The sequence below is a fragment of the Procambarus clarkii genome, chromosome 19 (assembly GCF_040958095.1).
Source record: "Procambarus clarkii isolate CNS0578487 chromosome 19, FALCON_Pclarkii_2.0, whole genome shotgun sequence".
Taxonomy (NCBI): Eukaryota; Metazoa; Arthropoda; class Malacostraca; order Decapoda; family Cambaridae; genus Procambarus; species Procambarus clarkii.
The window spans coordinates 44,397,883-44,415,676 of record NC_091168.1 but is presented as its reverse complement, the minus strand read 5'-3'; the positions used below and the strand labels follow the sequence as shown (position 1 = coordinate 44,415,676).

The 17,794-nt window shown below is 47.0% G+C and overlaps 1 protein-coding gene across 1 annotated transcript in view; it reads left to right on the top strand.

The window, feature by feature from the left end:
* Nucleotides 1-17,415, top strand: part of LOC138366471 (tol-Pal system protein TolA-like) — a 35,776-nt gene extending 18,361 nt beyond the window's left edge. The window contains exons 3-4 of the mRNA XM_069327523.1: nucleotides 16,763-17,021; nucleotides 17,289-17,415. Of these exons, the coding sequence (XP_069183624.1) occupies nucleotides 16,763-17,021; nucleotides 17,289-17,415 (386 nt within the window). The remainder of the gene's footprint in view (nucleotides 1-16,762; nucleotides 17,022-17,288) is intronic.
* The last annotated feature ends 379 nt before the right edge of the window (nucleotides 17,416-17,794 follow it).

Below are 17,794 nucleotides of genomic sequence, written 5' to 3'. Positions count from 1 at the left end.
AGGCTCACCTATGTCACAGTAAGGCACAAGTGTGCAGTGGGACTATAAAGAGTACTCACGATATTTATGATTATTATTGGTGTATGCAGGCACCCAGAGTAATTGATGAATTTACTGTGTTGATAATGTCTTTAATGAGACTTTGATATGATCATATAATGAGAGAATATATATAAATATGCCAGTATTTGGAATTAGGCTATGTGCCCAGTAACTATGTTATTTCCATTATTAAAGTCTATGACTTATCCATATATATATATATATATGTCTATGCTCGTGCATTGAATAATCATTCATGTGTGCAGTGATTAATTGTGTTATCGCCCACGGAAGGAATTACTGAGAACTCCAGTGATATATACTTGCATACTACGTTATCATTAAATGAAGGGCAGTGTGTAATACCATGACAGTGAATTATTGTCACCTTTAATAAAGAAATGTTTGATTGAGCCCAAGATCAGTGTAGCGAAGTATTTATGTGCTATTGTCGCAAATATTGTGTGTTCGAACTTCTAGTGATCTTTGAGAACTTAAAGAAACAGAGCGCGTGGCGCCAGGGAAACAAGCAATAAACATTCGCGCGGGGGGGGAGTCGCCCAGCTGATTTTGACAGTGATGTGAGGGGGAGCATTGCCGGCTTGGCGAGTTCAGGATTATATTTGTGGGAACGAGCGGCTTCCGCCTGAAACAGCTGTTTGCTTATTGATATAATCTTGTGATGTCTTTGAATGAGTTTTAAGTAAAATACAAAGTACATTGGTGTTTATATCATCCCCTCCATATTTCTTGTGGCTATATAATACCTGAAAGCAGAGAGCGATAGAAGTAAATACCTGCCTGATATCAGACATATTGAGTGTGTTCTTGCCACTGTTACCACCATTCAACAAAACCACTGATGTGTTACTGGACACCGAAAACACCAGTTGGCGACCTTGTGGTTAGTAGTAGAGCCCTATGTTGGGGCGGGCATACAACAGTTAAGTGAACAAGTTGTGTTCCCACTTCTTCTCGATCAGAGGCCGGTTGCGATTGACTGGGATACTCTGCTGGCGTACAGTGGCGCCGCGAGGATAGAGTGAAGACCCGCAGGGCTACGGTGAGTGACCTTGAGTATACTGGTGCTCGCCCAGGAACCCCGACATTGGCGACCTTGCCAGGATCACGATCAAGATAAAGGTTGCAGTTGTGGTACTTTGCAGTGGTATTAGATATCAGGTACAGGTTATTACTCATAGCACAAGATGGAGGATGATAAAGTAACAAGGTTCATTGACACTAGAGATGAGCAGGTGCTGGAGGAGTGCACCAAGGCACAGTTACAGTCAATAGCAGACCATTTTGGGATAAAGCTGAGATCTTCCAGAGTGGGAGAGAGAAGACTGGAGATCATGGCACAGCTCAGGGCACGAGACGAAGCTTTGGGGGAGGAACGGCCACAAACACCTGCCAGTATGGGAGAACACCTGAGCATTGGTGGGAGCAGCAGAGGATCCAGCGGCAGCAGGCACAGCGTTAAGCTGGAGATAATGAAGCTGCAGCTGGAAGCACAGCTGAAGCGTGAGGAGCGAGAAGCACAGCTGAAGCGTGAGGAGCGAGAAGCACAACTGAAGCGTGAGGAGCAAGAGGCACAGCAGCGCAAAGAAGAGCGAGAAGCAGAAGCACAGCTGAAGCGTGAGGAGCGAGAGGCACAGCAGCGCAAAGAAGAGCGAGAAGCAGAAGCACAGCTGAAGCGTGAGAAGCGAGAAGTACAGCTGCGCAGGGAAGAACAGGACCGAGAAGCACAGCTGCGCAGGGAAGAACAAGAGCGAGAAGCACAGCTGAGGAGAGAAGAGGCGCAACTGAAGCGTGAAGAGCACGAGCGAGAAGCTAGGCTGAAACAGCAGGAAATAGAAGCTAACAAGGATGTGGAGCTGAAGCGAGCTGAGCTAGGACTAGCTCCACCTGCTCCGCCACAGCAGGAAGACCGCCGAGTGAGGGAGTGAGATCTGCCGGTTTTTATACCAAATGAAGCTGAAGGTTTCTTCGACCACTTCGAGAGGGTCGCCACCTTGAAGAAGTGGCCAAGGGCGGAGTGGGCAGAGCTGGTTCAGGGTAGGCTCACCAGTGAAGCTCGTGAAGCCTACAATATGCTCGACCTCCAAGAGTGCACCAACTACAATGCTGTAAAGAGAGCTGTGCTCCATTCTTTCAAGCTCACGCCGGAATGTTACAGGAAGAGATTCAGGGAATGTACCCGTTCGCCAGGAAAATCTTATGCGGAGACGGCGTGGGACATGGAGAGAAAGTTCCTTAAGTGGCTGGAGTCTGAAGGAGCGAGGTCGGCTGAGGAGGTCAAGAGGCTTATGGTCATGGAGAAGTTTATGTCCGTGCTCTCTCCTGAGATCAGGGTGAGAGTAATGGAGGCGGACATAAGGGCTCTGAGGGCCGCAGCCGACAGAGCCGACATGCTGGAAGAAGCCTTACACCCGCGCAGAGAGGGACAGCACCGACTGCCCGTATACTCCGGAAATTGTAGAAATTATAGGAGGACGGACGGATGGAGGACAGGAGCGAGTTCTCCCAAATCCCACCTCTCAAGTGGGGACAACAGAGGATCGAAGAGTGCTGTGGAGCCGGTAAAGAAGTCCCAAGCTGAGAGCTCAGGAACTGTTGCTGCGACGAAGGAGTCGACGGATGGTACGAGGAAGACACACGGAGCGACGGCCTCTGGAGGCGGTGCCAGGGCGAGCAGTGGTGGATGGTCTCCGACAAGGAAGATCCGCTGCTACAACTGCGGATTATTCGGACACGTCGTGCGGGAATGCAAACGTCCTAAACAGCGGGGGAACGTTGCTTTCGTGAGGGTCGAGGACCAGACGGCCGAGAGGGTGCGGGATGAACCCGTACTGAGTGGGGAGAAAAGAGTTCACCCATTCGTGTGTGAGGGAACCGTAAGGATGGGGGACGCAGACCCCATCCCGGTGAAGATATTAAGAGACACTGGGGCCGATTTTACCCTGGTGAGCGAAACCCTGTTCCCCGAGGGTTACGAGAGTACCAGTGTGGGGGTGGCCAGTGTGACCACTGTGGGAGGCCCAGTGAGGATGCCCCTACACCAGGTGACTGAATTCTGATTATGGCTGCCAGACCCTAGTGGTGGGGGTCTGTGCATCAATGCCCAAGATGGAGGCACAAGTCATCTTGGGAAATGACGCATGTGGAGGATATGTCCTCCCGAATCTCGTGAAAGGCGAGGAGTGCCTAGAGCACTATAAGGAGACGGGCGGAGTGTTAGACGCCTGTGGGGACGAGAAAGGAATCGCCACGGTGGCGTTCCCGGTTTGTGCTGTGATGCCGAGGCAGCGCGAAGGACACAGAGGGTGTGGATCTGATGGGGCTGAGGAGACGTCCGACAGCATGGGAATCGATCACCTCTTCATGGGACCCAGAGAACGAGCGGAGGGCGAAGGCAGCCCGAATGGTGAGTTGCAGGTGACCCTCACCAGTTCTCTAGGGGTAGACCGCACTCGTCTTAGAGAGTTGCACCAAATGGAGTTCCCCGAATTAATTCGTGAGGCCAAAGGAGGACGTGTTGGCCCTGAGAGGGCCACTCATTTTTACATACAGGACGGCATGCTGATGAGACAGTGGAGGCCTGTGAGGATGGAGGCCGGAGAAGAGTCTCTAGGTACGAGGCACCAGGTAGTGTTGCCGGCCCAGTGCAGAGCGGCAGTGTTAGACATATCGCATTCTGTGGACTCTGCAGGTCACCTGGGGGTGACCAAGACGCTGCGAAAGATCAGGGATCATTTCTACTGGCCAGGTATGGACGCCGACGTGAGGCGTTATTGTAAGACGTGCTTACCGTGCCAGAGGGCAGGGAAGAGCCAACCCGCGATACCGAAGGCCCCGTTGGTCCCTGTTCCGGCGTTTGGGCCTGCATTCGAGCGTCTGTTGGTCGACGGGGTGGGTCCGTTGCCAAGGGCGAAACGTGGGAATACCTACCTGATGACGATCATGTGTGCGTCCACCAGATTTCCAGAAGCCGTCCCGATGCGACGTTTGACGTCGAAAGGAGTAGCCGGGCAACTACAACGATTTTTCTCTTGGGTGGGGATGCCCAGAGAAATTCAGACAGATTGTGGAAGTATATTCCAGTCTATGTGGTTCCGACCGACGGTGGCAGGTTGGGGAGTGACTCAGATTCGGTCGTCGCCCTACCGACCGCAGTCGCAAGGGGCAATCGAAAGGTTTCACTCCACCTTGAAGACCGTTCTGAGAGTGTTCTGCGCAGAACAGGGGGCTGAGTGGGATGAGGCAGTATACCCCGCGTTGTTTGCCATACGTAACGCGGTGGTAGAATCGATAGGTTTCTCACCTTTCCAGCTGGTGTATGGACACAAGGTGCGAAGTCCTCTGTCCATGCTGAAGGAACAATGGACACCGGGAGTGACCGTGGGAACGGTCAATGAATATGTCCAAAAGTTCAAGGAGCGTCTCACTCTAGCAAAGGAACTAGCTGGGAAACATCTTAAGGAGGCGCAGCGTAAGATGCCGGAGTGGTACGACAAGAGAGCTACGCCGAGGGAGTTCCAGGTCGGGTCCCAGGTGATGGTATTGCTGCCGGGTAAAAGTAGGGTGACCGAGTCGCGATTCGAGGGACCATACCAGGTGCTACGGCGGTTGGGTCCTGTATCGTATGAAATCGGAAAGCCGGATAGACCCCGCAAGAAACAGGTGTGTCATGTAGACCGCCTGAAGCCCTTCTTCCCTGTGGAAGGAGGAGCCGCCGTGCAGGACGGGACGGTGACCCGAGACCCCCAGCAGAAGACGATTTTGTGCATGCAGGTGGACCAGGAACTTCCAGAGGAGGAAGGAAAGTGGTCCAGGGCGGACGGCACCCGTCTCACCAACACTGAGAGTCTGGCGAAGATCGAGGACAAGCTACTACACCTGGAAGGGCAACAGAGCGCGGAGCTGACGAACCTACTGAGGGAGAATGCCTCTCTCTTTACCGACGTGCCCCGACGACACAAGAGTGTAACGCACGAGGTGGAGGTGAGGGACGCCAGGCCCGTCAAGCAGAGCGCGTATAGGGTGAGCCCGGAGAAGCGAGAGCTGATGAGGAAGGAGGTGGAGTATCTCCTTGAGAACGACCTTGCGGAGCCCAGTAAAAGTGAGTGGAGTTCCCCATGCTTGTTGGTGAAGAAAAGCGATGGTACCTTCCGCTTTTGTACAGACTACAAGAGGGTGAACTCCATCACAGTGGCAGATTCTCACCCCATGCCAAGAGTGAGCGATTGCATCGACCAGGTGGGCAGTGCAAGGTACGTATCCAAGGTCGATCTGCTCAAGGGGTACTACCAGATCTCCTTGACTCCTGAGGCCAGGAAAATCTCAGCTTTCGCAACTCCTGACGGGCTGTACCAATACAAGGTGTTACCCTTTGGAATGAAAAACAGCGGTAGCTGTTTCCAGCGCATGATGAATGAGTTGCTAAAGGGTGCCGAAGGCTGCACAGTATACATCGATGACATCGTCGTGTACGCCGACGATTGGAAGACGCACCTGGAGAGACTCAAGGAATTGTTTAGAAGGCTAGAGGAGGCTAACTTGACTGTAAATTTAGTCAAGAGCGAGTTTGGGAAGGCCCACTTAGAGTACCTTGGCTTCGTCATCGGCCAAGGTGAAGTAACCCCTGTAGATCACAAAGTGTCAGCCATTAAGGAATACCCCGTGCCCAGAACGCGTAAAGAGTTGTTAAGGTATCTCGGAATGATAGGGTACTATCGTGGGTTCTGCAGGAATTTTTCCACGGTAGTGCATCCCCTGACCGAGCTACTCTCCAAGAATGTACTCACCTAGTTGTGTTTGCGGGGGTTGAGCTCTGGCTCTTTGGTCCCGCCTCTCAACCGTCAATCAACAGGTGTACAGATTCCTGAGCCTATCGGGCTCTGTCATATCTACACTTGAAACTGTGTATGGAGTCAGCCTCCACCACATCACTTCCTAATGCATTCCATTTGTCAACCACTCTGACACTAAAAAAGTTCTTTCTAATATCTCTGTGGCTCATTTGGGCACTCAGTTTCCACCTGTGTCCCCTTGTGCGTGTTCCCCTTGTGTTAAATAGACTGTCTTTATCTACCCTATCAATCCCCTTCAGAATCTTGAATGTGGTGATCATGTCCCCCCTAACTCTTCTGTCTTCCAGCGAAGTGAGGTTTAATTCCCGTAGTCTCTCCTCGTAGCTCATACCTCTCAGCTCGGGTACTAGTCTGGTGGCAAACCTTTGAACCTTTTCCAGTTTAGTTTTATCCTTGACTAGATATGGACTCCATGCTGGGGCTGCATACTCCAGGATTGGCCTGACATATATGGTATACAAAGTTCTGAATGATTCTTTACACAAGTTTCTGAATGCCGTTCGTATGTTGGCCAGCCTGGCATATGCCGCTGATGTTATCCACTTGATATGTGCTGCAGGAGACAGGTCTGGCGTGATATCAACCCCCAATTCTTTTTCCTTCTCTGACTCCTGAAGAATTTCCTTTCCCAGATGATACCTTGTATCTGGCCTCCTGCTCCCTACACCTATCTTCATTACATTACATTTGGTTGGGTTAAACTCTAACAACCATTTGTTCGACCATTCCTTCAGCTTGTCTAGGTCTTCTTGAAGCCTCAAACAGTCCTCTTCTGTTTTAATCCTTCTCATAATTTTAGCATCGTCCGCAAACATTGAGAGAAATGAATCGATACCCTCCGGGAGATCATTTACATATATCAGAAACAAGATAGGACCGAGTACAGAGCCCTGTGGAACTCCACTGGTGACTTCACGCCAATCGGAGGTCTCACCCCTCACCGTAACTCTCTGCTTCCTATTGCTTAGATACTCCCTTATCCACTGGAGCACCTTACCAGCTACACCTGCCTGTCTCTCCAGCTTATGTACCAGCCTCTTATGCGGTACTGTGTCAAAGGCTTTCCGACAATTAAAGAAAATGCAGTCCGCCCAGCCCTCTCTTTCTTGCTTAATCTGTGTCACCTGATCGTAGAATTCTATCAAGCCTGTAAGGCAAGATTTACCCTCCCTGAATCCATGTTGGCGATTTGTCACAAAGTCCCTTCTCTCCAGATGTGTTACCAGGTTTTTTCTCACGATCTTCTCCATCACCTTGCATGGTATACAAGTCAAGGACACTGGCCTGTAGTTCAGTGCCTCTTGTCTGTCGCCCTTTTTGTATATTGGGACCACATTCGCCGTCTTCCATATTTCTGGTAGGTCTCCCGTCTCTAGTGACTTACTATACACTATGGAGAGTGGCAAGCAAAGTGCCTCTGCACACTCTTTCAGTACCCATGGTGAGATCCCATCTGGACCAAGAGCCTTTCTAACATCCAGATCCAGCAGGTGTCTCTTGACCTCCTCTCTCGTAATTTCGAACTCCTCCAAGGCCGCCTGGTTTACCTCCCTTTCTCCTAGCACAGTGACCTCACCCTGTTCTATTGTGAAGACCTCCTGGAACCTCTTGTTGAGTTCCTCACACACCTCTCTGTCATTCTCTGTATACCTGTCCTCTCCTGTTCTAAGTTTCAATACCTGTTCTTTCACTGTTGTTTTCCTTCTGATGTGACTGTGGAGTAGCTTTGGTTCGGTCTTGGCTTTGTTTGCTATATCATTTTCAAAATTTTTCTCTGCTTCTCTTCTCACCCTGACGTACTCATTCTGCTTTCTGGTGTTCTGTTATTCCGGAAGTTCCTAAATGCCTTTTTGTTCAGTTTCTTCACTTCCATACATGCCCTATTATACCATGGATTCTTCTGTTGCTTCTCGGATTTTTCCCTTTGGGCCGGGATGAACCTGTTTACTGCCTCCTGACACTTTTGGGTAACATAGTCCATCATACCCTGTACAGACTTGTCTCTGAGGTCTGTGTCGCAAGGTATTTCACTTAGGAAACTTCTCATCTGTTCATAATTCCCCTTTCGGTATGCCAGCCTTTTGATTCCTAGTTCTTTGTGGGGGGAGATAAGTCCTAGCTCTACCAGGTACTCAAAGTTCAAAACACTGTGGTCACTCATTCCCAAGGGCGCTTCTATCTTAACTTCCCTTATATCCCATTCATTTAGGGTAAATATCAAATCAAGCATTGCTGGTTCATCTTCTCCTCTCATTCTTGTTGGTTCTTTGGTGTGCTGGCTTAGAAAGTTTCTTGTTGCCACGTCCAGCAGCTTAGCTCTCCATGTTTCTGGTCCTCCATGCGGGTCTCTGTTCTTCCAGTCTATCTTCCCATGGTTGAAGTCTCCCATAATTAGTAGTCCAGATCCATTACTGCTAGCAACAGAAGCTGCTCTTTCTATTATGTTAATGGTGGCCATGTTGTTTCTATCATATTCCTGTCTAGGTTTTCTGTCATTTGGTGGTGGATTATATATGACTGCGACTATAATTTTTTTACCTCCATTTGTTACAGTACCTGCTATGTAGTCACTGAAACCTTCACAGCTCTGAATATCCATCTCCTCAAAATCCCAGCCTTTTCTTACCAGCAGAGCTACACCACCCCCACCTCTTCCTTCCCTCTCTTTCCTCATAACATAATAGTCCTGTGGGAACACTGCATTTGTTATCGTTTTCGTGATCTTTGTTTCTGTGAGGGCTATTATGTCTGGGTTTTCCTCTAGTACCAGTTCTCCAAGCTCATTTGCTTTATTTGTAATTCCATCTATGTTAGTGTACATCGCTTTGAGGCTCACTTTCTTCTGTCCCTTCTCAAATCGCCTCCTTGGTGAGTGTTCTGCTGGTGGGGGAGGCTGTTCCATGGGTGTGAGGACCTGTGAGGTGGATAACAGGGTCTCAGAGGATACTGGGATGAGGGGCGGGGGATCCAGTGAAGGGGGAGAGACAGGGAGGGTATGGGGTGAAAGGGGAGGGAGGACGGGAAGGAAAGGGGGGGAGGGAGGACTCGGGAGAAGGGAAGGGGTAGAAGGGTGGGGATTGGGTGTGGGGGGAGGGAGATTTGGCTGAACATTTGAGTGGGGGCAGGGAGGGTTTGGGGTAGGGGGGGTTTTCTATGCAGAGGAGGGAGGCGGGGTTGTCCTCCCTTCTGGTGTTACTGGGTAGCTGGTTGTGGGTTCCCCCCTCACCTCTAGGGGTGTTGTGTTGGGAGCTGTGACTTCCTGGTTTTCCCCTCTCGCCCTGCGCCTCTTCCTTGCTTCTGCCGCCACGGCTCTCTCCTCCCTTGTCATGTCTCTCTGGAGGAATGCATTTTTTAATTTTCCCACGTTTTTCAGGGAGCTCTTCCTTGATAGGATCTTCTCCTTTGTGTTCTCGTTTGCAAACACTATCTTTATCATTCGGTCTCGGTCTTTGTTGTACCGGCCTAGCCTGAAAACCTTCTCAATGCTATGCTCAGCCCCTTCCATGTCTAGTGCCTTTAGTACTTCATTCACTGCTGCTTTGTCCTTGTCACTCCACTCTGTCCTATTAGATCCTTCCTGCTCCTTAATACCCACAGCAACCACTGATCTGTTCCTTTCCAGCAGTTGGCTAGTGGAGCGTGCCGCCTCCTGCGAGGTGGCTGCTTTCATGGCCACCTCCATCACTGCAGTCATTACTTCAGAGTTATTTTTTTTTAGTATTTCCGCAAATGTTGCTTTTATTGTGGCATTCTCATCCAGAAAACTATTACCACCTTCTCCCTGGGTGGTTTTCTGATTCTCAGCCTCGATACCATTCTCTTTGAGGGCTCTAATCTCCTCCTTTGCTGCTGTCAGCTCTCTTTTCAGGTTGCTTATTTCGTTCTTCATTTCCTGCATCATTTCTTGCATCTCACTCTTGATGCCCTCCAGAAACTGGGCGAACATTTCCTTCATCTCGTCACCTTGGCTCTTTCCTGTTCCCCTGCGACCTCTGGCTGCCATGCTTGACCCTGTTGGGATGGGGGAGGGAGAGAGAGAGAGAGAGGAAGAGAGAGAGAAAGAGAGAGAGAGAAAGGGAGTGATAAAGGGAGAGATAAATGGGTGGGTGGGGGGGGATCCGACCCTTCTACTGAAGTGAGAAGACAGTAGAAGGGGAGGGGGGGGGAGGAGATGGAGAGAGAGGCGGGAGGGAGAGAGAGGAGAGGGAGAGAGTGGGTGAGGGAGAGAGTGGGTGAGGGAGAGAGCGGGTGAGGGAGAGAGCGGGTGAGGGAGAGAGCGGGTGAGGGAGAGAGGGGGGGAGGTGTGTGTGTGTGTGTGGGCAGAGAGGGAGGGGGAAGGAAAGAGAGGGAGGGAGAGGGGGAGGGAGGGGGAAGGAAAGAGAGGGAGGGAGAGGGGGAGGGAGGGAGGGAGGGAGGGAGGGAGGGAGGGAGAGAAGGAGAGAGAGAGAGAGAGAGAGAGAGAGAGAGAGAGAGAGAGAGAGAGAGAGAGAGAGAGAGAGAGAGAGAGAGAGAGAGAGAGAGAGAGAGAGAGCAGGAGAGAGAGAGCAGGAGAGAGATAGTGGGAGGGGGAGAGAGGGAGTGGGAGAGAGGGAGAGTGGGGAGGGGAAGAGTGTGTGTATGGGCGATGCGGGGGACTAGGGGGAGGGGCGGAGATGGCGACTAAGTCAGGTCAGGTCCGATGGTGGGGTCAAGAGGGGGGGGGGGGATAGTAAGGTCCTATCCCAGGTGTTAATGCCTTTTCCCCTGACTAGACAATTGTGTGTGTGTGTGTGTGTGTGCACGTGTGTGTGTGTCTGTTTTAGCGTGTGCACACTTGTGTGCGTGTATACGTACGTGGGCGGGCGTGCTTGTATGTGTCAAGATATCCCTTATGCGTTACCTCTGCCTAAATGAGCCACTCTGAGATTTTTAAATATATATGATATCCTGAACGAGAATTTGATAATCTTTTACCTCAATCTGTACACCTGATTAATTGACCAGAGAGGGGTACATACCAGTCTGCCTCCCGCTCACACAGCCAGATGAGTAATCGATGTATGATGACGATGGTTATCCGTCGTTGTCTCCCACTAGGCGATTCACTAAGTGCTGGTAGATTGATGAGGTCGGTTCTTCTCTGTCTTGGTTTTGTTGTGCGATGGAGATGGGGAGAGGCCTGCCAAGAGTCTTTTGAGAAGACCAAGAAACTGTTGACGGAGGCCCCGGTATTAATATCCCCAGATTTCTCAGCCGGATTCATCCTGTACGTAGACGCCAGCGACGTTGGGATAGGGGCCATGTTGGCTCAAGAGAGGAGAGAGATACATAGGCCAGTAGCTTTCTACTCTAAGAAGTTTGTGAAATACCAGCGGGCCTATAGTACCGTTGAGAAAGAGGCATTGGCGCTAGTTATGGCCCTGAAGCACTTCGATGTGTACGTGGGAGGAGGGGCGAGACCTGTTCTGGTGTTCACAGATCACAACCCTCTCACCTTTTTGTACAAAATGAGGAACTCCAACCAACGTCTGACGAGGTGGGCGTTGCTACTGCAAGAGTACCGGCTGGACATCAAGCACATCAGTGGGAAGGACAACGTGGTTGCAGATGCCCTGTCCCGTATACACTAACCAGACATGACTCTTATTTTAAGGGGAGGGGTATGTGACGGTGTTCCCCCCCTTATATTTCTCCCACGCCTGCTGTAAGAGTCATGTCCACTTTACCCGAGCGTTCTCTATGTCGCAGGCATCAGTTTGATATATGGGGGAGGATGTAGTGTTCTCGGAGTGCCGAGAAATTTATCAAAGAAGAGTATTTTGGCCTGTGGTTTAGGCCCTTTAGGAAGCCAATATGGCACTGGCTCTTCTGTTTTGCCGCCAAAACTATGTGACGTCAGTGACACCGGATTGGTCACCGACAGCGATGTGGCACAGGGAGCCAATGAAAACCTACCACGGCGAATGTGACGTCACGAAGGAAGGGGGGGTCCGGTCAGAGCACCACGGCGGTGCCATCAGTCTGACACGACACGTCAAGGTGGTTGGACGTACGAAGATTGGTCCTGTCAGTTTGACAGTTGTTTCCCGCTCCCGTGGATTTTACGTGTCACCCGAAGTCTGCCAGTACTCTGTGAAGTCTTCCTTCGTTCATGTGTTGGACCAGAGAGGAAATCGACGGGATATTGAGCAACAAGGGCTCTAGGACAGGTACTGTGCAAGAAGAAGTGAAGTCTGTGCAGTGACGTATGCGACGTCTGAGGCAGTTCACCCGTTTGTGACGGCGTAGTGGCTGGACCGAGCCACCGGGAAGCAGTGGAAGAAGAAAACTATTCGGGAATCCGAACGACTGCAGCCGTAGCTGGGAGGAGAAGTTGACGGCCGGGAGACCGACTCCAACCCTACAAGAAGTCAAGGAGGAGCACGGACCTGCAGTGAAAAGGCACGGAGACGACTCGCTTATGGTGGGACGTTGACTGAGTTCCTGGAGGACACGACAGTGTGTGTGTGGGGGCGTTCCCTACACGAGGCAGGAGCCAGGACCAGGAGCTACAACTCAACTCTCACCGGAGGATAGGTGGAAGTAGGTGATTCTAGTTTCCCTCCCAATTCCTCTTTAGTCAGCTATATTATTTAGCCTGAGTATTTTGTATGTCGTGAGCAAGGCTCACCTATGTCACGTAAGGCACAAGTGTGCAGTGGGACTATAAAGAGTACTCACGATATTTATGATTATTATTGGTGTATGCAGGCACCCGGAGAAATTGATGAATTTACTGTGTTGATAATGTCTTTAATGAGACTTTGATATGATCATATAGTGAGAGAATATATATAAATATGCCAGTATTTGGAATTAGACTATGTGCCCAGTAACTATGTTATTTCCATTATTAATGTCTATGACTCATCCATATATATATATATATATGTCTATGCTCGTGTATTGAATAATCATTCATGTGTGCAGTGATTAATTGTGTTATCGCCCACGGAAGGAATTACTGAGAACTCCAGTGATATATACTTGCATACTACGTTATCATTAAATGAAGGGCAGTGTGTAATACCATGACAGTGAATTATTGTCACCTTTAATATAGAAATGTTTGATTGAGCCCAAGATCAGAGTAGCGAAGTATTTACGTGCTATTGTCGCAAATATTGTGTGTTCGAACTTCTAGTGATCTTTGAGAACTTAAAGAAACAGAGCGCGTGACGCCAGGGAAACAAGCAATAAACATTCGCGCGGGGGGAGTCACCCAGCTGATTTTGACAGTGACGTGAGGGGGAGCGTTGCTGGCTTGGCGAGTTCAGGATTATATTTGTGGGAACGAGCGGCTCCCGTCTGAAACAGCTGTTTGCTTATTGATATAATCTTGTGATGTCTTTGAATGAGTTTTAAGTAAAATACAAAGTACATTGGTGTTTATATCATCCCCTCCATATTTCTTGTGGCTATATAATACCTGAAAGCAGAGAGCGATAGAAGTAAATACCTGCCTGATATCAGACATATTGAGTGTGTTCTTGCCACTGTTACCACCATTCAACAAAACCACTGACGTGTTACTGGACACCGAAAACACCAGTTGGCGACCTTGTGTTTAGTAGTAGAGCCCTATGTTGGGGCGGGCATACAACAGTTAAGTGAACAAGTTGTGTTCCCACTTCTTCTCGATCAGAGGCCGGTTGGGATTGACTGGGATACTCTCCTGGCGTACAGTGGCGCCGCAAGGATAGAGTGAAGACCCGCAGGGCTACGGTGAGTGACCTTGAGTATACTGGTGCTCGCCCAGGAACCCCGACAATATATATATATTTATATATATATATATATATATATATATATATATATATATATATATATATGTATATATATATATATATATGTATATATATATATATACATATGTATATATATATATATATATATATATATATATATATATATATATATATATATATATATATATATATATATATATATATATATATATATATATATAAATTCTAACACGAATTTTCTCGATCTTTCTTATGTTTCTTTTCACTGTTGATGGTAATTGAAAAATCTATTCTCCAAAATTCATTTTTATTTCTAGTCTGACGCGACACTTGAGTGCGTTTCGTAAAACTTATTTCATTTTCAAAGACACACACAACTATAACTGAATAGAGCTTAAACATCTTCGATTTTTTATACCTGCATTTGGGTGAGGTGATATGTTACAACAGTTTTGGATGAGGTGAAAAGAAACTTTCAACACAAGACAGAACACGAAACAATGGGTATTGAAGGTAAGAATGGAAGTAATTGCAGAGGGCCTATTGGCCCATATTTCGTGATGCTTCTTTATTGGAGCGGAGTCTTGAAGTGGGTAGAATATAGTTGTGCATTAATTGGCTGTTGATTGCTGGTGTTGACTTCTTGATGTGTAGTGCCTCGCAGATGTCAAGCCGCCTACTATCGCTGTATCTATCGATGATTTCTGTGTTGTTTGCTAAGATTTCTCTGGTGATGGTTTGGTTGTGGGAAGAGATTATATGTTCCTTAATGGAGCCCTGTTGCTTATGCATCGTTACTCGTCTGGAAAGAGATGTTGTCTCGCCTATATACTGAGTTTTTTTTAGGCTTACAGTCCCCAAAAGGGCATTTGAAGGCATAGACTACGTTGGTCTCTTTTAAATATTCAATTTGTATTTAATATTTACATTGTTTTAAAATTTAAAGAAATTTACCTTTTTAAACACAAAGGTGTGAGAACGTTTCAAATTAGGCTCAAAGGTTTCATAAAAGATTCAAATTGGTATATGAATGGTTTAAGAATGATTCATGTTAGGATTTTATAGGCGTTACAACGTTTCAAATTAATGTTAGATACGTAGGTTTTGGTTATAAGTTTTGGAAACCTATTTAATTCCACACAAAAAACTGTATCTAATGCGTGAAAACAAACGTTTCCACTACTTTGTAACGTTTTCCAGGAACGTTGTGGAAACTTAAAATTATTTGCTGGGAAGAAGTTAGGAGCAGGGTAAGCTCATGTGAAGTTAGAAGCAGAGCAAGCTCATAAGGAGCTAGAATTAGAGAAAACCTATAAGAAGTTAGAAGCAGAGCAAGCTCATAAGAAGTTAGAAGATGAGCAAGCTCGTAAGAAGTTAGAGGCAGAGTAACCTACGAAGAAACTGTCTCTGCCAACAGTACAGATTCGGAAGGACGTTTCAAATTGAAGATTTTGAGGGACACAGCGGCTCTTCAGTCAATAATATTGAAATCAGCTGTGCCTAACATTACCTACACCGGGGAAACCGTCCTTATCACTGACCTCACTGCTACCACTACTTATCCTCTCGCCAGAGTCCACCTGGATTGTCCTTTCGTGACCGATGAAGTCCAAGTCACCATCAGGGAAAAGTTTTTTCTCATGTCAGGGGTACAACTTCTCCTGGGCAACGACTTGGCCGAAGATTTGCAACCTTCCAACCTGATCATCATGGACAAACCCCAGGTATGTGACTCTGTAGTGGAAACCCCCATCTTGAAGTATGTTCCTGAGTAAGCAGAGTTCCTGCTGAGTAAGCAGAGCAAGCTCATAAGAAGTTAGAAGATGAGCAAACTTGTAAGAAGTTAGAGGCAGAGTAACCTACGAAGAAATTAAACGCAGAGCAAGCTCATAAGAAGCTAGAAGTAGAGCAAACCTATAAGAAGTTAGAAGCAGAGCAAGCTCATAAGAAGTTAGAAGATGAGTAAGCTCATACGAAGTTACAGGCAGAGTAACATCCTAAGAAATTAGAAGCACAGTAAGCTCATGATAAGTTAGAAGCAGAGCAAGCTCATAAGAAGTTAAAAGCATAGCAAGCTCATAAGATGTGTGAAGCAGGGTAAGCTCATAGAAAGCTCATCAGAAGTTAGAAGCAGAGCAAGCTCATGTGAAGTTAGAAGTAGAGCAAGCTCATAAGAAAATAATATAAGATCAAGCTCATATGATGTTAGAGGCAGAATATGCTCTTAACAGGTTAGAAACAGAATAACTTCATAAGAAGTTAGAAGCAGAGCAAGCTCATATGAATTTAGAAACAGAGTATGCTCAATAGAAGTTAGAAGCAGAGAAAGCACATTAGAAGTTAGAAGCAGAGCAAGTTCATATGAAGTTAGATGCAGAGCAAGCTCATATGCAGTTAGAAGCAGAGTTAGCTCATAAGAAGACAGAAGAAGAGTAAACTCATAAGAGGTTTGAGGCAGAGTAACCTCCTAAGAAGTTATAAGCAGAGCAAGCCCATATGAAGTTAGAGGAAAAGTAACCTCCTAAGAAGTTAGAAGCAGAGCAAGCTCACATGAAGTTATAAACAAAGTAAGCTGAATAAAAGTTAAAAGCAGATGAAGCTCATAAGAAGTTAGAAGCAGAGCAAGCTCATATGAAGTTAGATGAAGAGCAAGCTCATATGCAGTTAGAAGCAGAGTAAGCTCGTAAAAAATTAGAAGCAGAGCAAACTCATAAGAAGCTAAAAGCCCAACAAGCTCATATGAAATTAGAAGCATAGGTAGCTCTAAGAAGTTAGAGGCAGAGAAGCCTGCTAAGGAGTTACAAGCAGAGTAGGCTCATAAAAGTTAGAATCAGAGCAAGCTCATAATAAGTTTAACGCAGGCTAAGCTCATAAAAAGTTAAAAGCAGAGCAAGCTCATAAGAAGTTAAAAGCAGAGTGACCTCCTAAGAATTTAGAAGCAGAGCTAGCTCGTAAGACGCTAGAAGCAGACCAAGCTCATAAGAAGTTAGATGCAGAGCAAGCACATACGAACGAACTTAGAAGCAGAGTAAGCTCATAAGAAGTTAGAAGCAGATCAAGCTCATATTAAGTTAAAAGCAGAGCAAGATCATAAGAAGTTGGAAGCAGAGCAAGATGATAAGAAGTTAGAAGCAAAGTCAGCTTATAAGAAAATAGAAGCAGATCAAGCTCATATGAAGTTAGAAGCTAAACAAGCACGTATTAAGTTAGAAACAGAGCAAAATCTTAAGAAGTTGGAAGCAGAGCAAGATCGTAAGAAGTTAGAAGCAAAATCAGCTCATAAGAAATTAGGAGCAGATCAAGCTCATATGAAGTTACAAGCAGAGCAAGCTCATATGAAGTTAGAAGCCGAGCAAAATCATAAGTAGTTGGAAGCAGACCAAGCTCATAAGAAGTTAGAAGCAGAGTAAGCTCAAATTAAGTTAGAAGCAGAGCAAGCTCATAAGAAGTTAGAAGCATAACAAGCTCATTTGAAGTTAAAAGCATAGTAAGCTAATATGAAGTTATAAGCAGAGCAAGCTTATAAGAAGTTAGAAGCAGAGATAGCACATTAGAATTTACAAGTAGTGCCAGTTCATAAGAAGTTAGAGGAATATTAACCTCCTAGGAACTTAGAAGCAGAGCAAGCTCATGTGAAGTTAGAAGCAGAGTTAGCTCAAAAGAAGTTAGAGGCAGAGAAACCTCCTAAGAAGTTAGGAGCAGAGCAAGCTGATATGAAGTTAGAAGCAGAGTAAGCTCATAAGAAGTTAGAGGCAGAGTAACCTAGTAAGAAGTTAAAAGCAGAGCAAGCCTATAAGAAGCTAGAGCTAGAGTGTTATCCTAAGAAGTTAGGAGCAGAGCAAGCTCATGTGAAGTTGGAAGCAGAGCTAACTCGTAAGAAGCTAGAAGTAGAGCAAACCTATAAGAAGTAAGAACCAGAGCAAGATCATAAGAAGTTAGAAGATGAGTAAGCTCGTAAGAAGTTAGAGGCAGAGTAACATCTTAAGAAATTAGAAGCAGAGTAAGCTCATGAGAAGTTAGAAGCAGAGCAAGCTCATAAGAAGTTAGAAGCAGAGCAAGCTCATAAGAAGTTAGAAGCATAGCAAGCTCATAAGATATGTGAAGCAGGGTAAG